This window comes from Myiozetetes cayanensis, unplaced genomic scaffold, assembly GCF_022539395.1.
Source record: "Myiozetetes cayanensis isolate MyiCay16 unplaced genomic scaffold, myiCay2020 scf6-25, whole genome shotgun sequence".
NCBI lineage: Eukaryota > Metazoa > Chordata > Aves > Passeriformes > Tyrannidae > Myiozetetes > Myiozetetes cayanensis.
In genome coordinates, this window is record NW_026087853.1 from 40,455,188 (window position 1) to 40,478,575 (window position 23,388).

The window sequence follows — 23,388 nt, forward strand, 5'->3', positions numbered from 1 at the left end:
AAGTTTTGGGAATTAACTAGAAAGTTTTCATTCAATAAATAAAGTTATGCTGCATTTCATCAAGAAAGTGCAGAGGGAGGAGATTTCTTATTTTCTTGTGTACTCATCTAGAAGGCACATTTCTATACGTAGTCTTTGTGATGCTTATTTTTAGTAATAAACCAGTGTAATATAATGGCTGCACAGGAAATAAACCACAGTAATGCAAAAGCTGAAAATTATTTGCTTTCTCTAGAAGCAGTAGGTTACCTATTGGTCCAGGAGAAGGTATCTTTGGTCCACTGATCTCTAGGGCAGTTTGGTAAAAGTTTTCATTTTCTCCATTAGTCCCTTCTTCCACATTTCTCCCAGCTGGCTCCTGGAGATCCAAGCTTTCAGCTTTCGGTTTCTTTAAACGTTTGACCTGAAAAGTGATCTATCAAAAGAACAGTATTAGCAAGGTTAACAGTAAGAAACACCATGGATGTTATCAGTTCCAATACACTGCTTGTTTTAGCTAAAGATTTTGCAGATGAGATTTTTGTCTCTCTCCTTCCCTCCTCGTGTCAACCCATTCTCTAAGCCTGGTCCCTTACACTGTATCATGCCATGCACACAAAATACACATTTTCTGATCTCTAACATAGGAGAAAACCAATTTAACTGCTGGAGAACTGAAAGTCATTTTTCATTATGTATTTTACTAGTAACATGATGACAACGAGGTATTTTCTTCTTTTCATGCTAACCAGAACTTTTGCTTAGAATCTTTTTTCCTTTGCAACTGTGAGCAAGATGTTTGAAGGCACCCAGCATCATTCAACACCTAAGCTCCTGCTGCTGATTATCAGCACTTAAATGATGCCAGTTGGTGATGGATTAAAACTACTACTTCATTTTACACAACCTATCAATCCTATCTTTTAGGCCCATAGGGAAAGTTCATATATCTCCCAGTGTTAAATCCCCTGGAAGTGTCCTCATCATTCTCTCCTCCACAATAGCTAGTTAGTACAAAACTTAAGTAAACCATTCAAACCTACCCATTCAGCTTCATCATCATCACCACAGTCCCCAAAACAGGAGCTAGCCAGTCCATCCTGAGATCCCTTCTTCAGGACCCGGATTCCCTGCAAGTCCATCCGACGACCTTTTACCTCCAGTGCCCCTTCAAAAGCTTCCTGAGGCCAAGAGTTTTCAAACTCATCCACCAAAGCCAGCATCTCTTCAGACATCTGATCATCTTCTAAATCCTCCACTCTTTCTGAACCATTGCTTTCTGCAGTTACTGCGTCTAAGAGGGAACACCATAAAAATAAAAATTATTTTCCTTGTGCTTTTACAAATTGTATAATCTTTTTTCTGCTGCCTGACTTTTCCACTTGCACAAACCAAGTATTACTGACTACTCACTGCACACTGCAAATAGAGAGAACTAGAGAATGCAGACTTCCCCACTGCAAATAAGCATCCATGTTATGCAGGGAGAGGAACAGTGAACAGAAGAAAACCAGGTTATGGGTTACTTGTTACTATACAGATAGAGGGAGGAAAATATAGCTTCTTGGAGGAAGATAAACAGCTCTTCTGAAAAGTCTAGAAACCAATTAATTTGCCAGCACTGATTTTGTAAGGCTGAACTTACTTTCCAGTCTCAAGAAGGAGGGATTCCTTGCTGAACTCTGAGTAAGGACTTGCGGATCTTCTGTACCTCCCTCAGTGTGCCCTTCTGTCACTGCTGTAACTGACTCATAGCGGTCATCAAAGTATTTCTCCTTGCCATAACTGCCATCTGTATTTTTCTCATGACAGTGGTCTGAAAGAGAAGAATTACTGATAAACCATGCATGAATGCTCCTCCTGGATACAAGTGCAGAAGCTGTACTGCGGAAGCTACTGTCTTCTAGTTTTTCTACATATGGATTGAAAGAATAATTCTACAAGGTACCAAAAACTTCATTGAGTGATTAAAAAGTGGATCTGTTTCTTGATAATGCAGATCACGTAAAACAGATACAGGAAACTATATTATTAGACATATGCTGTGAACTACTAATGGAAGGAAAATCAGCTGTCTTTCAAGGGAAGGTTGCACAGTACGTGAGAAATTACTGTGTGCTGGAAGCCAGTCCAATGAGCAGTCCCAAGACATATTTTTAGTGACAATGTGCCATATGCGGGGGTTGCCTCCCATATGAACTTCACTTAAGACACCACAATGCTCACCATGCTTACGTGCAAGAGAAAAAGGGTCAAGGCAGACTGGTCTGGGATTGCTAGACTGACCTTCTATGCCAGCAACAGACAGTATGTTGGCACGACTAGATCATTAAACAGACAGACAAAAGCTATGAGTATTAATATGTGCTAAAAATCAGAAGTTTATTCAGCTGAGAATTTAACACCTATAGTTCTGTGGTCAGCTTACAAGCTCACATTCCACCAAATGCAAAGATCAAAGAATAACGTTGTAAAAAATCCAAAGGCAGAGTCAGTAACGAGCAAAAACAAATAAGAAAAAAAGCGCAAACTTGAAGCATTAGCCTTTGAGCATCCTTCAGTGCCACACTCTTAAGTGTTCAGAGGGTGACAGTCTAAAACTTTGTAGCAATATTTTTGATATTAAATACATTTTAACTACAGATCTCAGTTTTCCAGTAATAACTACTTGCTAGTCTCCCAGGGCAAGAGGTGTTTAGGGAGCTGCTACCCCAGCCGGCCTGCACAGCTCATGACATGATTCTCCACACACTTCAGAGGCTGGGAGCTGCCCCAAACCCCACAGCACTATGGGGCCGAGACATAGATCAGGGCACCTGCCTCTGATCACAAGGGAAGCTTGTCACCACTGAGAAAAATATATTCCATGTACAAAGCTACTACTCTCAAACCCCTCCTTCCTCTATTTCAATCACTTGTGAGTGAAAACAGCATACATATATAAATGAATTAAGAAGCACACAGTGAATAAAAGAAAACTTAAACGCAAGATTTTCAAGTATGTTCCCTATTCTACCCTCCTGAATGCAAATGGTATTGCTCCATGCATATGGAAAGCATTATTTTTTTTCAACAAGCAGCATAAACTATCAGGAATGTGAACAAAGTAGATCAGTGACTCCATTCCACTTCACATCACAATCCCATTTTAGGTCTCACTCTTTTATCAGGCCAGAGGGATGAGAGGATGGTTCTAACTCTCATGTAAGGGTAACAACCTGTTCCACCACTTCTCCACAAAATGAAACCACAGCTTTTAGCTGTTTGCTCTCTGCTTTTGCATCTGGGAACACTCAGGTGGCATCTCTGGAGGAGAAACAGACCAGTATTATATGGGGGATATGCATGTGACCAAAATAAAAAAATGAAATTATATTCATAAACCCTCTGGGAAAACTATTTCTTGTCCTACCTTTTCTGCTGTATATAAAATGTCAATGTTATGAGTAAATATATAAAACTTAGTTCTAACATATGCCATACAGTTATACTCAGCCTTTCCTACTCTATCAGTCATTCTTTCTTCAATCCTCTCCCCACCCCTTCCATTCTATCAGTAAAAAAATAAAACAATCACTTCAAAATATGGATATCCTCATGTTTAGTTTATAAGAAATGGTGTGCACGGAACTCTAAAGCTGAAACCAGTCCCCCTGCCTGACATCAAATCAGCCTGATTTTAATGCAAGTCAGGTGCTTGTCAGTAATGTGATGACCACAATTCCCTTTGCTGAAGGTCTGCTCATCATTAGTATCAAGAAAAAAAGCAAAGGGGTTGAAAGCCAGACATCTATTTTAAATTGAAATAAAAATGGCAAAAAGGAAAAAAAAGCTGGAAATTACAAGCAGAAGGAGAAAAATAATGGCATTTAAAATTCTACTTAACACCAACTCTGTTGGTATTAATTTACAAACACTGATGGCTAAAAACAGAATAGATGGCTATACTGGCTTTCTTGGCATCTGAGAGCTGCTATATATAGAAACCTGAGTGACCTAATTTTTTCAAATTGCTGCTTTCAGTTGTCTGACGTTGCTGGAGAAAAAAAATGCTAGCTGAATAATCAGTGGAAGTTGAAGATCTCTGATGACTGTACCAAGAAGCTGCTCGTACTGAAACACTGCAAGTCAGAACTTCAGAGCTTGTATTAGCCAGACGCCTGAAGCCCAACAGGGAAGATCACCAGGTAAGAGAGTGAAACCCGCAAGGGAACAACACAGCCCCAAACTCCAGGCACATTCGCTGTCTGCAGAGCATCAGTTGTATCGCTGCAATACTCACAGCATCTCAGCCATGCGAAGGACAAACGTGACTGCTGACCTACAAATGCTCAGCCATGTATTTTTAGTATTTCACACATATTCTGGTTGTCTAAATCTGCACATGTGAATTTTAACTGTTAACTCCTGACACAATGATACTGCAGCTACAAAAATTTGAAGTCTAAAACTTCTACATAGTATTTGATCAATTCAGCTTACTCCATTCTGAAAATTTACTAGAGAAGGATCACTTTCTTGCTCATTTATTTTTCTGAGAGCACCTTTTGTCACTTTTCCTATTGATTCTGCAGAGGTAAGAGAGCTCAGAGGGAAGAGGATCTGAGTCTGTCATACCTTGAGTATTATGAGACCTGGTTACCATGTTCCATGAAGTGAAACAAAAATGATATAGTGATGATAAAAAACAAGTGTCTGGGCCTTTATTTAAGTGATGGAAATAACACAAATAGTCTGACTCTACCAGGTTAATATAGAAATTGGCAGAAAAAACCTCATAAAGTAATTCCTAACTTAGAAAATAAATCCTTTGGAGAAAAAAAGCAAATACGAACTCTGAAGCTTTGAGTCCTTGGAGATCAAAAGCAGAATACACTATTACATACTAAAGGACTCTATTTCCCATAGTTTTGTAACTTGTAAATTTTTTGGGGCCAATGCGAACACACTTGTACAGCATTAGCACAGAACAAATTTTAAATGTAGAAAAGATCTGCTACATCATCCATCCCATCTAATATCAATCACCTCTGTGATTTTGAGGACCCCTTTCGAATGTTCGCTGAAGCTGTGATACCTGCTACAGCTGGTAGGGCTAAAAACCCTAAACGGAAAAGTCAGGCTTAAGTTCTTTAGGAACAAGATGATTCCAAACTCTTAAGCTGAAAGCCACTTAGCATAAGGAAAGAAGCACCCAGAATGTTGACATTTATCACAAGGAAGGAGAAATATTAGGAAGGAGAAGCGATGCAGTAACTGAGGCTGAAGACTTGTGCTATCTATGAATGGATAACAAACACTTATTCTGAACCATACTTAATGTTGCCACATTTCTCAGAAAAGTCACACTTGGAAACAACTATGAACTTCCCTTATTACACATGAACTTTTCTGGTGCTGGGTTTTTTTGTTTGAAGAGCAAACATCTGTTACTTTAGGTGACCCCAGATCCTCAAACTGAAAGCCACTTACCTTAAGCAAGGAAAGAAATGCAATAAGTATGGAAAAGAGGAAAGATGAACAAACAACACCCCCAGTGTATCACATGGAAGTGCTGAACCTTGAGTAAGGTCTTGAAAGTAATCAAATCTCACCATTAAAGTGGGCACTGACTGTTTTAAAAATCGAAACTAACTGCCACTGTAGGTGGTTGGCTCTTGTGGTACATCTGGCATAGAGAATGAGGCATCGCTAAATACTTTCACTGTTTGATTCCTATATATCAACTTAAGATAGATGATTTGGTGTCATCAACAGTACTGGAAATAAGAAACAAAATTACCTCCAAGTGCCTTTATTCAGCACAAAGTTTTTACTGACATTTGTTCTTTGTCGGTGCAGAGCTTGCAAAATAGGACATTGCTAACTCCACCATATATAGTTCAACATACTAGGTTTATGAAAATTATTGGCTCCTAACTTCTTAGGACATACAGACTAATTCCCTTAAAAATTTTTTGGTACATATTTAGAGATTACAATGACAGAGTAATGCTTCAGAACTAAAAGTCATGTAATTTTAAATTTAGGTACTGATTTTTTTTTTCCTACCACTTGGAGTACAGCAAAGCTGGATTACCTCCTGAATGATTACAAGAGTCAAGGACTATTGCAGTAGTCAGTGACTTGCATTAGGTTAGGCAAAAGGCAAGTTATCTGGAGATATGTGTCACTTAAATGATTTGCCTCTTTAAACACAGGAAAGAGAGAATTGTATTTAATACAGATGTAAGTCAGCCTAATACCTGAGTTGTCAGAGTACAGAACAAACCAAAACCAAGCTGCTAACAGGAGTTATTAACTCCATATTTATTTTTTATGCATGCTTAAAACTAGTATTCCCCATAGTGAAATTCAGTAAAGGTGTAAAGGTAGGTATTTTTTTAAGCAGGAATTACATATCAATGATCTCAATGGAAATAAGTTTCAATCCCTGCATGCAGATGAATAGTCTCATCTGCAGACACCTCAGAAACAATGAATCAATAAGCAGTTGTCTTGTTACTTTTGCTAGTCACTGGTTACACAGATGCAGAGACAAACAAGTCAAAGCGGGTGGCATATTACTACTTTGGAGCCCCTGGTGGTCCAGTGGTAAAGGCGCCGCGCTATCACCGCGGAGACCCGGGTTCGATTCCCGGTCAGGGCCACTCCCGGGCAGGTGGGGCTCGTTAGCCCTTAAAGGCAACCCACCTACGTCCTAAGGACCTCGCTGCCACCGTCCAAGCTCGCTTGGCCCCGGCAGATGAACCTTAGGATTAAAGGGTGGGCTCAGTTCCGCGCACACTGTGTCTCACCTAAAAAATCCAATGCGCAGGCTGGAAGGTGTAAAAACCTTCCCCGGATCTTCGCTCGCGAAGATGGGCCATTATTATTATTACTACTTTACACAGGAAAATGCGTAACAATTAATGCTGCTCATAGGTCATGTGAAAAATTTATGTGTGCTCACTGCTTGAGTAACACTGCATATTTACAATGAGGCTAAAATGTATTTATTGTAGAAGTCAAACAAAACCAGCACATTGTCAGCCATCACTTTTATAGGACAAATCCTGTTTGGTGCTCCATGTGACAGGCAGTAAAATTTAGCAGCATTTAAAAAATAATCCAGAATGAGTGAAATCACCTACGAGAACCCTTTTGTGCATTTACAACTACTGAGATCCTAATCATCAAAATTCGGGCTAAACTAGTACCTGAAGAACTGTCTTACTTTCTGCACCATAGTGACTTCACTGCAATATGACATTAACAAGCTCAGGTAGTGTTACAGGGAAGTGCTGTTTGGGAGACCATCCTTTATACAACACATAAAACATGAGCTTTGACTTTCATGGCAATGTTAACACTGGTGATTAACACACTGCACAGTCTAATTACCTTGATCTTTCAAGGTGAACATGATCATTTCCTAAAGATCTTCTGAGATATTAACAGCAACCATGCTATTCCAATCACATATGAACAGATATTTGATTGCAAAACATTTGCTAAGGGAAAAAAAAAATCCATGCCACTTATTTTGAGATGAGTTTTAAAAGCAATAGATGAGAAGTAACTAGAGATCTATCTTTAGCAGTTATTGCTGCTCTGCTTACCTTAATCATAAATTAATGTGGTATTATTAAGATTTTGCTCTAAAATTAATGCATTCCTTTTCTGTTTTCCTGAAAAAATACATATTTATACTTCAAAATGAATCTCATGATTCAGCTCTGAAACCAGAAACTGCAGAACACTTACTAAGAACAGGATTGCCATCAAAAATGTTACAGAAAGGTCACAACCCACACCTGCTGAACTGCAAGACAGCACTGTACTCCAGAAGCAATACCAAACGAAATCAGCTGCTTTCCACACACACACGCATTAAAAAAATACAACTAGAGAATTCTCACTTAGTGGAAAGTGATCAACAAAGTGACAAACAAAGCAAGAAAGTAAAAGGGAAAGAAAACTACAAGTTCTTAATTACAATTACCTGGCTATGCAATACTGACCTGTGATGTTTGACACGTATTTATCTCAAGAGAAATACACAAATTCTACCGTGTACTCACTGTGCACTACAGGACCCAGGAAGGATAAAAAGCAGATGGGCAACCCACATGGGCAGAAGCATAAAACAGTCCAAAGCCTTGCTGTGGACTTGAAAAGCCAACCAGCTTAGCCCAGTTTTACTCTCTCTGAACCCACAAGTATCACTGCTGCTTTTAACAAGGCGTGACAAGGCTCCATCACAGTAACGCGAGTACACCTCTAGTGTCTACAGTTGTAACATACTGGATAAATAGCTAAAAAGATGTATCTACTATCCATATATTGTCATAGCCTCTCTTCTGGAATAACAAAAGACAGACTGTATTAAGTTCCCTTGCTGGTCAAGTTAACTATCAGTATGGGTACAGACAAAGAATGAGGACTGCAGTGCTCAAATTTAGATTTTGCTTTTGGTGTGGTTCTCCCCACACAGAAACACTTTTCATTTTTGGTTTCTTCCTTTAATATAAATCCTCCTTTGAAAAACTGGAAGTTACAGGATTAAAAAAAAAATTAATATTTTCTAAGAACCAGACAAACTGTAATTGAAAAAGCTAAGCATAGAAAACAAATAATGAAAAGCAAAATGAAGTATTTCAAAATTTGATTTTCACAAATTCCTCCCCTAGATGGTCAGTGGCCCTTCCTCAAAGATGAGACCCGTGCTCCAAATAGGGTAGTCAGAAAAGCACTACAAAAGAAGCTTCGGTGTGATGCATAAGAAACAACAGGATGATAATCTATGCTGTCAAAACTTAGACTGAAGCGCACAAAATGAACCGTACAAAGTTCTTTCTTTTTTATTATTTATTCCAACAATAGTTTTTCAATTAAGAGGATTATAGAGTAAAACTGTTCTCACTCACAGGGAGTTTTAAAATTTGATTTGTAGCCAAAAGATGCCTCTAAATTGGCTTAACCATAGATTTAAAGGTTATCTATTGTCTCATTACAGAAGTTCTGATTAAACCTTTCAAAACATACAAATGCCAACAAATACATAACCAGATTTCTTGATCATATTGAGAGAAATATCTCACCACTGAGTAACAGACCAGTCCCTGATGAACAGACACAAAAATTCTCCTTATGAAATACAAAGATGTGATAAATGAAACATGGGAAAAAATTAAAGAGAAAGACAAACCTATTTAAATTAGAACACAGTGCAGATTAATAAGGGACATGCATGCAAAACATCTTGAAGAATTCAGTAGGCTACTTTATTAAAGAACAGAAAATGTCAACCCTCCCCCCAAAAACAGGGAGGGGAAACTCAGAGGTTGACTACCTAAAGCCTTCACTCTCCTCCTTCCCCAGCACCTACTAAAATAGGAGCTTGTTTTTTTTCATGACGCATATCTAGAAGCAGGAACTTGCTCTATGATGCCTGGGAATAGGGCCTAAAACATAGAAAGACCTAAATATCTAAATTTAAACCCTCCAATTCTGTGAGTCGATAAAAGAAAATTAGAAAATGTCTCCTTCAGAGGATCCTGTTCCTACATATAGAGTAGGAAGGTAAATAGCCCTCCAGTCTGAATTTCAGTCACCCACAGTACATCACAGTATATCATATGCTATGAATATTGAATGACCAATATTCAGTTCCTTGTACACAATATACTTCTGAAATCTGTTTGTGATTAAGCCAAGGAAATTCTTAGTTTAAGGATCATTAGCATAAGCAAAGGCAACAGTGGCCTTTTTTCTCTCTTTCTAATCTTTCCTCTTTTCCACCTTTCTCTTATTGCACTAAAGATCAAATATTTTGTAGGTCCTGCTAGAGCCTACAGTACCTATGAACTCAGGTTTAAAAAGGACTTTAAGTACAACAGTAACCCTACTCATGAGAAATGGCATCTGTAGTTCAACTCTATGACAGTAAAGTAACTCCACTGTGGTTTAGTTAGCTTTCCACTTGTATGGGGCTGACACTCTAAAGCCAAGTAAAGGTCTCATGTGTGTGTGTCTTTTAATTACCACTCTGCCTGTAAGGTTTACACCATATACTGGAATTCAAACAGTATAGCACAGGGACCTGATTCCGTATTTATTTTGAGGAAGTATTTTGATAGGCTGTATTTATGTTTATCTGCATTTCTCTTTACTCTGTTATACAGCTCAGCAAGAGCAGATTAATAGTCAGACTTAATCCATGACAATTTATAGATTTTTTTGGGATAGATATCCATGCAATCTTCATCCTAATTGGACATCAAAGCAGAGATACTGGCACACTCCAACAGCAAACTAATGTGTTAACTGGTCAGGTAGGCATGTCCCTTATTAAACTAAGATAGCTTTTAAGTGCTTGGCAGTTTGTCATACATTCTATGCAATACCATTAAGCAGCAGAATAGTTGCTGTAAATAAGATTAAAAAAAAAACCCCAAACAACAAATCCCTGCTTTTGATGAAGTGATGATCAAGAACGGGATTAGTCTTTTCCTGAGTAAGGAACACCTGCAGAAGGTTATGTTTGACAAGAATACTGCCAACCACCCTAACTAGAATTCAACAGGAAAACACTCTCATCACTATAGAACAATGACTGCAGAAAGACTAGACGTTTTTGGAAGAATGTCCCTGCTCCCCAAAACTGCTGCATTCAAGAAGCTTCAATCTATTCCTCTAGGAAACTCTCAACTGTCCTAGTTTCAGACATTAGTAGCCAGAACAGATGATAGATTTAAAGCTTTGAGGACAGTCAGAGCACAACACAAACTCACATGAACCAAGCAACCAACTTTAAAAGGAAAAAACAAATCAATAAAGCAGACAGATCGGGGTAGTTAACTGCTTGGCACTCCATGGCTCAGCGTGCAGTGCTCATTTCAATCTGAGCACATGGCATTGCATGCTGCTTTGAGACAATCTCAACATGACTCATTACAGGCTGAGGCTACACATCACCACTTTACAAGCTCTCAGATTTAAGCCAAGTGAATACAGCCTTCAAGGTCTTGGCAAGTTGCTAATGACACTAAACTACGCATTGTCAGTTCTCCCATACGTGGAGACCACATGTTCTTTTCTCTTCCAAACATGTTTTAATCAACCTATTAATACAGCTCAACTATGAAGATGTTTGTGAAACTACATCTTCCTGGAGAGGTAGCTCGGGAATCACTATTCCTCCTAAAAAGGTTGTTGAACATATGCTTTTGTTGGGCCTTTTTAAATAGGTCCAGCTCTAGGTAGAGCACAGTATTAAGGTTCAGTAAGAATTTTTAGCAGCTACGTGCAAGTAACTGCCACTGACAAACAGCCTCCTAAACAGAGAAAGACATAGAGTCACAAACATGTCTCATTTTCTCTACATTCTTGTCACAAAAAGGCACCAAAAACACTGCAGAGAAATGTTAATACATCTGATAACAGAATGTATCAAGTTTTGAAATATTTAGTTGGAAAGAACCTTTTCCCTTCCACTCAACCACCGACTATTCCATCCTCCTATACGAACATGTAGCTATTGCTCAAGTAACTGAAGGCTCAAGGTAACATATGAGGAAGAAACTTTTGCACTATAAAGGCAGATAAAAATAGGAAATGTCATATTATATTTAATACTGTACTGCTTCTTCTTCATACTGCATGGTTTTGCATCAGTAACCTCTTGCTGAATTCCTCTACAATTCTAAATTCCCTTCCACAGTGCAATTCCCATTTCCTCAGTTACTCCTGCAACTGAGGCCATAATTTTTTCCTTCCTCATTTGCTAGCCTGTGGCCTTCTGATCCTGGGAAAAGACAGAATGGATACAGAACACTAAATATTGCAGGCATACCATTCTTAACAGAGCATGATGCAAAGTGAGGCTGATGACTGTTGGGAGAAGCTGTTAGGTACACTGCCATGCAGAAAATAAGCAGACTAAGTATATAAGCTAGCAAGACACACTTTGCATGATGAAAGAAGTTGCAGACCAAATTCCCCCACTAGCATATTTAACACATGCAGAAGAGAATGACATTTGAGCAACAGAAATATACTTAAGAAAGCACACATTGTTTACAGAAACCTTTAAGATTCATAATGGCTTTCCAACAAGCAGCAGCTTGGAAGCAATGTGCACGAGCAGCGAGTATACAGCCTTTGGATACTGGTGTAGCTAAAAATGCCACGTTTAGCACAGTACCACGTTCTTTCATTTTTAAATTTAAGAATCTCAATCTACACATATTTATATAGTTTTGAGAAGAAAAATATATGGAGTTTGGAAAGAAAAGACAGGTTTCAATATGAGCTTGGCATAGTGGTATCAGGGCAAGGTCATTCAACTTCTTCAGTAACCCAAGAGACACTAGATAGAGACTGTTCAGGAAAAGATATGATTTAAAAAGCAGGCACCAGGAGTGAAAAGTATCAAAAAACCTGCATCTGGTCAACTATCTTCCAGATCACGTCACTAATATTCTAAGATTATTGGAGCTAAGCTGGACTGTAGGAACTGCTTCTTCTCTTACTGGGCTAGTGGTTCAGAAAGAATAGCACAAGATCAGAAGAATAATTGGGTCACATAATTCCCAGAAAGCATATTCTCATATGTGTTTCTCCAAGATCTCCCAGTCAGAGGCATATCTAACATTTCCCAACACCCCCGCTCCCTAGGGATGTTGGCATCCATTAGGACAAAAAGGAGTCCTCATTCTCCATTATCTCCCACCTGCCTGCATTCAGCAAGATGTTTTCATTCTACACTAGTACAGTTTAACCTCCTCTTACTCCTTTAGCACTGCAGAGCCCAAATATGGTAGACCTAGATTCCACTTGTGTGGCACCCACCAGATCTTTTAGATGGACTAACACTGCATTATCTCCACTGTCAGAGTTGCTTGACTGCCAGAGTGAGATAGAATCCAGCTCGATTTTCAGTTCCTGATAGAACTTGCAGGGTGAACAGCAGGCACATGGGTGCACTCATGTGCATGTATGGGGTAGCAATAATCAACTGAGTATTTAACTTCAAAGGATAACATTGATTTTAGGACTACCCCTGCTTAGGACAGAACTCACTTTATGCTACTGTTAAATGACAATGCAAACTATTACCACGATGGGTTTCTGAGAGCTCAGGCAAGCTGTTCACGGACTTCACAGAATTCTCCTTGTTTAAAATCCCTACTGGCTTTGGCTATTCTGTTTATACAGAGGAACCTTCCCATAAGGCAACAAAGAGAGCAAAAGCAACAGAGAAACAAGTGGTCAAGGATCCTTTTCCTTTCATGAATATGATCAGACAAATAAGATTACTAACATATCTGGTATTCTTACTAAGGTTCAGGAGCACTCACGAATTCTGCCTTTACATGATATGGAAATCAAGGAAAGAAAAAGCTGAATTTTAAACATACAGCAGTATTCAGTTCAGAATCCCATATAATTGGTATAGATTCCAGCCTTTTTTTCAATTAAAACAAGATTAAATTCTGAGCTAAGCTAGATACCCTTTGCCCCAAGAGTAAACATCTCTTCTTTCCACCTATTCACACTGTAAGGGATGAGCATTTCTTGGAGGAACAAGATACAGCAGTCTGAGAAGGACGAAACTACTGTTATCATAAAAATGTCTAAAAGGGCCTCATGCTATAGGAAAAAAAAAAATTATCAGTCTGCTGCTGGGACTATCAAGTCAGTCATAACTTGTAGGGAATAACTGAGTAAGTGAAAGGTGCATTTAAAAATGCAAAGTATTTCAAATCCTGTGCTTTGACACACTATTGTAAAGAAAATTACGAGATACTTTTCCTTAGTGTTTGTGTATCTGAAATCACTATAGGGAACTTCAGGTGACTGCAGCTGTCAAAATACAGTCAGAGGCTTGCTGATTGATGTGATGTTGATTTAAGGAAGTTATTTAATCTGTCCATAAACTTTCTATTAGAGTTTCAAGAAGAGATTTTCCTTTCACGTCAACAACTCCTGTCAATTTGCTTAAAGGTCTCAGCTTAATAACTTTAACTTGTGAGAACCTAAGTGCTGGGGCATAAAGGAACATCCATACACTTAAAAGATGAAATACCTTTCCCCATGATTTATTTTAAGAGGAAGTACATGAAATGAACCGAGACTTCTGACTTCATGTGGTACAGAGTATTTTTACCACAAGAGGGCACTAAAGCCACACCTAAAGCAGATCCTTACACTGCAGCCGCACACATTGCACAACTGAAGAGTAAGAAGAACGTGCTGCTTTCACAAACATATACACTCCATACATAAAAGGATGGCATGCACATACATTCATAATGTACTCACACTCCCTCTACTTCCAACAGAGCAGCACAAAGCTTTTTGTAAAAACACTACTCTGCCAAGGATGAAAAATGGTAAGACTTGAAACAAGTCGTGCTTCACGTTTTGAATGCCATCAGTCTATTAATAAGATTTTGAATTTTAGTCTTGTCTAAAAGAACGTGAAGTGCATGAGCTCATAACAAATCAGAACTGTAAGACTGAGGCAGATGCTTACAGTCAGATAAAAATGTTTTGAGTACAAATTACTTCTGCTTGCCCAGGCAACAATTCTATTTAGACATATAAGGAAAAGTCTTATACAACAGCAACTAACAAATCAGCATGTTTCAACAGCCAGCTGATCATCACACTAAAAATATGGTTCTAGTCTTCTGTAACCTTTTCAATAAGGTTTGACAACATCAGAATGTTCCCATCAGCCAGTGAAGTGCCACGGGAACAATTCTGTAGTTGGACAGTCCCCTACAGACCTTATCACATGATAAAAGCTACTTGCAATATTTTAAGCCATGAAAGTGTACAAGACAAATCTCAGCAATGTACCATTTCAGTATTATACAAAAATGACGCTGGCTTTCTCTACTAGCTTAATAAGCAGCCCAAATATTTAATTTCTGCACCTCAGAGGAGACCATGATTTTCGCACTAAGTTTATGCAAGCCTCTTGGTCCTGTTATTTGTATCTCAGATATGGCTGCTCAAGTTATTTGTCAAGCATTACACAAAGCTTCTGCTACTTAACATGCTTCAGGAACTGACTTGTCAGTAACTAACAGTTCATGTAGCAACACTCTTAACACTGCCCAGTCACCTCTAGAAGGACCACCACAGGATAATCCCGTAAGAATGAAGTCTTCCAACCATTTTCTCAGGTATTTGGGAATAAGATAGTATGTGACCCGCTGCTGTACAGCATCTGCATTAGATGCAACTGACTGAACTCCTGCAATTGCCTAAAATACATGTCACAGATGATAGTGCTGTAATAGTTTTGGACACTTCACACACCTCCTCCATAAGAAAAAACCCTACCCAAAACCTCTGTAGATTTAGAAATTCTTTTACAATGAAAACAAACATTTATATAAACTCGAATATAGGAGGCAAAAGTTAAATAGAAAAATGTTGGTATGGTTTTTAATTCCTGTTCTCACACGCACAAAGTGATTTGGGTTTGAAATATAAATTTTTACCTAGAATGGAGATAAATTACTAAAAAAAGTACCAGGCAGCAGTACAGACAGGAGCACATAAGCAAGCATTCAAGAAATCAGCATTAGTGTGTCACACTTCCAAACTCCTGTTCTAACAGCAAACGTCCCAACATGCTTGAGAAAATGCCTATTTCACCTATTTGAAAAAAACACCAAGCACATACTGTAATCAAAAATCAGACCATAAGTTCCGATTTTTGATCCCATATTCCATCCCATGCTAGCATATAATTCCCACTGACCATTTGCTGGATTCTGCCCATGGTTCACGGCAGCAGAGCAAGGAATCCCGTGTCTCGCTAGTTAGTTCAGTTCTCATGAACAGAGGCTTTTGACAGGCGAAGCAAAAACACAGCTATCACATGGGCCTACAACCCAAAGCACAGGCAACCCTATTGCTGTTACTTTCAGAAATACTGAATGAATGCTTATCAAAACAAAATACTAAACCAGAGAAAACATTTGATATTCTAATTTCTTCATAAGTTTTTTAGTATAACATATCCATCTCAAAGGATATAAATAGTTATGACATGCCATCAAGTGCATAATAACAAGAGGACAAACTAATTCAATATCAGATGTCCCCAAGCACCAACACATAATCTGAAAGGCTGTGAGAAACTCCTGAAGTAATAATCCAGTGATACTGCGATTATCAAGCATTTGATCGATGTATTTATGATTGTGCTTCATTAGCTCTATCCTATTCAGAAAGATGTGTCAAAGTAGTGTTCAGTTTGCACCTTGTCATCAAAATGTACCTTCCAGTCTGTCATGGTGTTAAACAATAACAGATTATGTTGCTTTATGAATCTTCTATGTGATATTAACACTTTAAAAAATGTTGTAAATGCAACAAATAGTGTCAAATATTAGCATCTAAACAGTTTGCATTTTTTAGGTTCCATGCAGTGGTTGAATAATTGTATATACTATTGCTTTAGAATGGAAAGTCAAAATTCAGACTTACAATCTCTTTTCAATTGTTTTCTTTGGACTGAAGGATGAACAGTGGATTTCCAATATTTCAGGATACTTTTAAGTGCGAAGTGTGATTTCTGAGTATGCATTCTTGAAATAATGCTGGCTTTGGAGACTTAACCTCACTTTCATACAGCCTGTCAAGGTTCCTCTTGAGTCAGCTGAAGTTTATGGTGGGGAAAAAAAATATTTCCCCAAACCTTATGAAAATAAGATAAGCACATCTACCTCTCCATTTTTTGAGTTTTGACTCTAAACCACAAATCATCATCAAGGTTGAATTAACCAGTATGTTTATTTTACACTCTGCACAAGAATGTACAAAGAACATTTACACTATTTGTCAGGTTCGTACTTTCAGGTTTCTTGCACTCAGACAAAAGATGACCTAAAGAATAGTATAAATAAAAATGAGAAAAAGAAATATTAAGAAGAGTCCCAGAAAAAGGTAAATAAATACAGAGTAAAATACTTAACTAGTGGAACACTGAAATTTAATGAGCAAATTAACAAGCTAAGGCATATTCAGCTGCCTCTTGATTTTGCATCTTTACAGATTCATTAACAAACAAAACCAAACATCAGTGTACCAGATGAATATATTCATGCTCACTCTGTTAACCTGTGGCTAAGGTAGCAAAAAAAGGAAAGATAACACTTTTCTCAGAAGCACTTTTGATAGGGGTTCTCCCTCACATTCAAGAAACAGAAACTTCCTAAACAGCATATGCAGCAACAGCTGACCTCAAAATGAACATCCTAGAACAGGAACCAACGCTAACAGCAGTCAAGAATCAACCAAAACAGATTAAGACAAGTTTAAGAAAGAAAAGCATACAAAACAAAAGAAAGATGTCACTTTGGAGTTCAGATACAGACATTGCTTATTTACTGTCTTGGTTTTGTGAATACACTTTTAAATTACTTTCTGCTTACCTTCAAAATAAAGTAGCTATCACTAAGATTTGGTGGTGGGAGTAACTAACCTTTTGTGTTACAGACATTTTTAAAGAAGATCTTAATTAAAAGTAAACAAACATTGATTTTTTTTTTCCAGAGAACAGTGAAAGTGTCTTGTGATGAAATGTGCAAGTTCCATTACTGCTTACAGTATCTACTAGGATTTTTATAAGAAGGGCAATCTGAAGTTAAGAGATTCATTGTGAGGCACCAGCATATGGAGGAGTTGACATTGTGAGCATCAGCAAGAGAGAGTCCCATCAGTCGGGCTGTAACACCACTTGCTACAATACATGTATCCAAACAGCATTCATTTCTCACACGACTGATGTACTGTCAATCACAGCAAAATGCTTAAGGCCATAAACAGTAGTATTCTAATGGCCTAGTCCTGAAATTTCACCTACAATGGCATCATGTACAATGGCACAGCATACTTTACCAGGAGACATGACAGCCTCTAATCTATGTTTAGATAACACAATTCTAGATGCTAACTCAGAGGAGGTTTCTCCATGTCTTTTCACTGGATGGAGTTAATTAAAAATTAATGGCATTAAAATGGAGATGGAATTAAAAAAAAACCTCAGAGGAAGTTCTAGCAATATGAAAAATCAGAAGCATTTATCTGGTAAGGTTTTAATTTAAAAATGAAGATTAGACGGAAAGATATCTTAGTAACAATTTGAGAGAGAGAGAGGATTATAAAATATATTAATAGATGTTCTTCAAGATTGCTCATGAGCAGCATATTAGCCATATGCAAGTACAGACAAAATATTGAAAATATTCAGTGGGATTGACTAAAATGAAAGGATCCATCTCCAAAACCTAACATTTTTTTAAATACAAGTAGCCACTAATGACAATAAAGCATTCAAATTGAAATATTTTAAAAAGAGATTACATTCAGTCATTCTTCTTACAGATTTTTGAGGGTTAAGAGCAGTGACCACAGGTCCCATATCAGTAAAAAAATGTTGACACAATATAGTCTATTCCTTAAAAACTGAACACCAGAATATGACAGCCAAAGTACTGAACACACTGAAAGGATATGAATTAAAACTAAACCACCGTTCACCAAATTCTTCAGCTTTAGGAAAACAAATCCACCTATCTGTAAATTTTGAAGTGATGTACAAAGGGGTTGTTGAGTAGCTTAGCAATAGAAGCTGTGCATTTCTATAGATACTGAATGAAGGATGCCTCGTTTACAAGTAAGACATTGATGAGGTTGTAAAGGTATTACTGACACACTCAGGAAGTAATCTGAACTCAGTGGAAGCCCTCTAGATATTTAAGAAGTCATCCTCTAGCAATTATTCAATGGACTATAACTTCTCCATTAAAAGCATTCCCTCAACCTTGATCCTTAAAGGTAGAAAGCACTGTAAAACAAAAGGATGGATCCTTGGAAAAAAGCGTGCAACACCCAAAGCAAATAGGCATTATTTGACTTGTGGTCCATCCTTCAGCAGTTGCTTACCACTGCACACAGATGAGGTGATGTTGTACAGAAAAGGATAAAACTGCAAACAACGGATCATCTTCAGGCTGCTTTCGCATTCCAAGCACTTGGTTGTCAAATTCAGTGCATGTCTGAAGGCTTGCAGGGCTCCACTTATGTTGTTCAGAGCCAGGTATGTGTTTCCTAGGCTCAAAAAAGTCAGGGGCTGTAAAGAGAAAAGCAACGCACCCAGCATAAGTATGTTCACTGTTTAAGGTCGAAAGCTGATAAGAAAAACCCTTGTCAATCCACACCCTCCCAAACTTGGCTAGAAAGAATTTAGAAAACTTCTTAAACAGGGACTGCCTTTTCTTCAAATGGAGAACTAACAGCTTGATGCATTGGTGCTAAACAAAAGTTGTTTTGACATAGGGTTATATTAAGAATTCCGTCTTCCTACAATAAAAACCCAGCTGTTAAATACACACAAAAACTGAAACGAAGCATTAAATACTTACTTATAACAATCAGCAACATAATGCTTACTGCATAGAGTACTAAACTGAAATGCTTAAATGCTTGAAGACAGTTTATAATGATTAAAAGTCAAAAAAAAAGTAAAAATATTCCTAGTGTTCTAGCAGGACAGATCCACTTTATTTGTCAAGAGTGTTCAGATTTACCTCAGAAGAACTAGGTTACTGCAAACATCAATGTCACACTAGCTTAGCACTACACATTCATGCCTTTCAATACTTTATTAAACAGTAATTTTGTCCACTGCTTTTGGGTAGTCTTGCTAAAATATGTATTTTTTAAGCAGTAAGGATTATAACCACCTTTTTCACACGGGTAGAACTTAATTAGCACTTTAACACAGGCACACAGTAAAGCACTAGATTTTGTTTGTTGACTGAAAAGTCTTTTGCTTGCATGAAGTAATTTACTGCAATTAACAGTATAATGCTAGAATAACGAACTATAGTACTGTAATTTAGCAGTCATTTTTCCCACTCAAGTAGTTTTACATTGTCTAAAAATGTGGAGTCTGATCAGTAACTTAAGATTTTTCAAACTCATCTTAGTTTGTATTATTAAACAGCATTCAGAAAACAGTGCAAGCTGAGCAACAGGATCTTTCTTTTTAACAGCTTTTGCTAATATAGCACATTCTTCACTCCCTGTAGCTGTAATTAATTTTAATTTGTATTTACTTTACACTATATTCCAGGAAATACTATTCAAGAGTAAAGTCTGCTAGTTTTTTTGGTACAATAGGTATTACAGGACTGAGTACATCTGAAAAAAACAGGAGCAGGCATTACTGTAATGAGGTAGGATTCGCTAATATTTTTGAATAAAAGCCCTGCTCACACAGCATGGTCCTAAGGATCCCTAGGCTCTTCCCCTCCAAGGCTGTGCTTTCAAGTGTTCTTCTTAAGGCATATCATTCAAGTTCTCTCTGTACTTCCCTTTTGCACTCCACCCAAATATGCTAGATTCCTTTCCAACATTTGAAAACTTTTTCCTGAATGCTATATTGAAAAAGCTTATTCTGTTTTTAGCTTTTTTATGTGCTAGGTGACTGGTGGCCTAGCAGGTTTAAGCTCTGTTAATCTAACTATAGAGCACAGGAAAAAGTCACTTGAAATTCTTACTGAAGCATCTCAAATCTAAGACCAAGATGGCCTGCTAGAGGAAGGAAGCTGCCCCCCACTATGCCACACCCCGTTCCCTTCCTTCTCACAGTTGTTGTGGCCAGTCCAGGAGTTCAAACAGTTTATACAGAAACTGTCTATATGACATATGTGACAACATACAAAATGTTTATGTTACTGTTCAGAAATACAAAAACCTGGTTTGAATCTATGGTTGGAAGTAAAGCCATCAAGCAACTAGAACACAGATATTTCTCTACGACAAAATCTGCGGACAAATAAAGCAGCAGCGATAAAAAGTCAAGTGTCACAGAAAGATGTCTATACAGTAAAAGATCTTGGTGACATATGTGCTACTTTAAGGAATCAAGATACAATGTTGACAGCATTACGGATCTCTGTTTTAGATAAAAATGTTACCAGACACCAGGATTAAATCCTTGGAGGCACTGCTGATAATACAGGTTTTGGGAGGCTAAAAGTCTGTCACTGATTTACAGGAACTTCTCTAGATGTTTATACTCTCAGCAATCAGCATCACCCTGGTGCGATCAAGAATTTAAATGAAAATTAACATCTGTTGCAAATCACAAGCTGGGAGTTGAAATCCATGCACAGGTAAGTAAGCACAAGTAACATATATTTAGAAAATAATGAAGGAAAACACATTCAACTGCTGAACAAACACAAACCACATCATCTTACCTCAGAGGCATTGATGGCTAAAGCCTTCAGCAGGAGTCTGCTGGCATCCAAATGAAGACCATAATGAAACAAGAGGTTAGCAAGATTGACCAGAGGGATGTCCTGATACTCATGTGGAGCCAAATTATATGCTTTTTGCAAACAGGTGATAGCAAAGGTGCTATTTCCAACTGCACGCCAGTACAATCCAGCTTCATTAAGCACAAGCCATAGAGGATCTTCTGGCTAAAGGAGAGTCAGGGAAAAGGATAAAAACACCCACAAAAAGGTGTCTCGGGAAGACAGAATTGCTTGCTATTTAGTAAGAAGCAAACAGAACTCAACTTTGCATACTATCTTATTAACTACATGCAAATTAGACTTTGTTGTGTTTGCTAGCAAATTATTCAATCCACTCTATTCTACTCAAATTGACACCATTTACAATCTGAACTGTAATTTAGTAGTAGCTGTTGCTAACACTGTACTCATATGACTGCCTTATATATTGACCACAAAATCCCTTCAAATATACTAGTGATAATGGTCTGCTCACTTCAGGAAGAAACATTTGTGAGCCACTTCAGAGTCTTAAAATTATACTAACACAAATCTATGTAGAAATGTTGCAATTTGAAGGTCAGGCATATCCTGACCTTTCCCTGACAATTTAAGGTTTCAGAGTTGTATTTTTCTTAGACTTAGTTATCTGTTTGTCTTATCAAAGTTGACAACTGACATGCATTAGATACTACTGAAAGACTATAAAATAGTAAGCAATAAGCGAGGGTAGGTGAAAGAACGGAAGAAGTGTCAAATACACCTCTGAGTGTTCCATCCTCCTCTTTCACCTATAACAGAAAAAACAAACACCCCAGAGGAGAAATAGTAAAATTTTAAAATCCTGGCAGGTGAACAGAGGTAGGTAAAACATCCACTTTCAGATGCACTTTCAAATTATTTAGAAACATGTTCTAGTTTTTAATATTTTCAGCATTACGTATTACCCAATTCTGTACAAAGAGTTTACAGAATAAAAGCAACAACTGAAATTAATGTCCAGTCCAACCTACATGTCTGAAGCCCAAATGCGTGCATGAACAGGAAACATGCAGCTAGAATTAAGGAAGCAAAACAGATAAGGATCTTTACAGTAGTATTGCACCAATACAATGCAGCTGGCATAACAGTAAAACTGTGTTGAAAAGTTAATCAGTAAGAAGATTTTGTTCCAGGTTTGAAAAAACACCCTCACACAGGAGGGTTCTTACTATTTGGTTCTAGATGAACTGGAAGATATCAATAGGAAATATTATTCTTTGTTTTGAGTACCTTACATAATCTATAATTTTAAGAGTATTTATGATCCCTATTTTGTAATGCACATACATAACATTACTTACATGTTATTCATTCCAAACTCCTCACTGAATTACACTCCATACACAGGTCTCAATGTCCTCTTTTTAACTAAATCCTCAGCAAGTTATTAGCATTTTGTCTTTCCCAATACAAAGACACCAGCTGTGGCCTTCCTGTTCTAAGGAGTTTATCATTAGCAGAACAGGCATGATATACAACACTGTTCTTACACCAGCATCTAAATGACTGAGGAATTCAGGTTCTTAGCATGAGAGCAACAGAATACTACAGTTAAAACCAAAATACCCATGCACTGTACCATAAGACAACACTTATAGGGCTGTTCTGCACAACATAATAATAGGAATCAACTCATACTGATAATTTTTCTTCTGGGTGAGACAGATGCACATAGTAAAAAGTACCGATTTCAGACTAAAAAAATATACATATATATATTGCCTTGACACAACTTCTACAAGAAAGTTAAATTGAGAAATATTAGCTTGACAAGTCAAAAAGAGTCAACGTCTATATCTCAATGCTTCCTTGTCATTTGACTTGTGATGACTCTCAAAGGCCCCACGCAAGATGGAGGTGGCACTCCACAGGGTGTTATACAGATGTACATTCTTTGCTCCAGAGTGCTAATTATCCTGACAGAAGATTGACAGAGGGTTGGTTTCTTTGGAGGGAGAGTAGGGGGGAAAGCAGGGTAGTGGGAAGGAGGAGGAAGAGCAAAAGCAGGTAGGGAGGGAGCGGTGACATGAGGAGTAGTTGCAAGCTATTT

General features: G+C 37.8%; 1 protein-coding gene across 1 annotated transcript in view; it reads right to left on the minus strand.

Moving 5' to 3' along the window:
• Positions 1–23,388, minus strand: part of TTC17 (tetratricopeptide repeat domain 17) — a 56,498-nt gene that overhangs the window by 9,520 nt on the left and 23,590 nt on the right. The window contains exons 15-19 of the mRNA XM_050337026.1: positions 21,258–21,482; positions 18,934–19,120; positions 1,625–1,795; positions 1,023–1,273; positions 250–415 (exon numbers count right to left, since the gene is read on the minus strand). Coding sequence (XP_050192983.1) covers positions 250–415; positions 1,023–1,273; positions 1,625–1,795; positions 18,934–19,120; positions 21,258–21,482 — 1,000 coding nt within the window. The remainder of the gene's footprint in view (positions 1–249; positions 416–1,022; positions 1,274–1,624; positions 1,796–18,933; positions 19,121–21,257; positions 21,483–23,388) is intronic.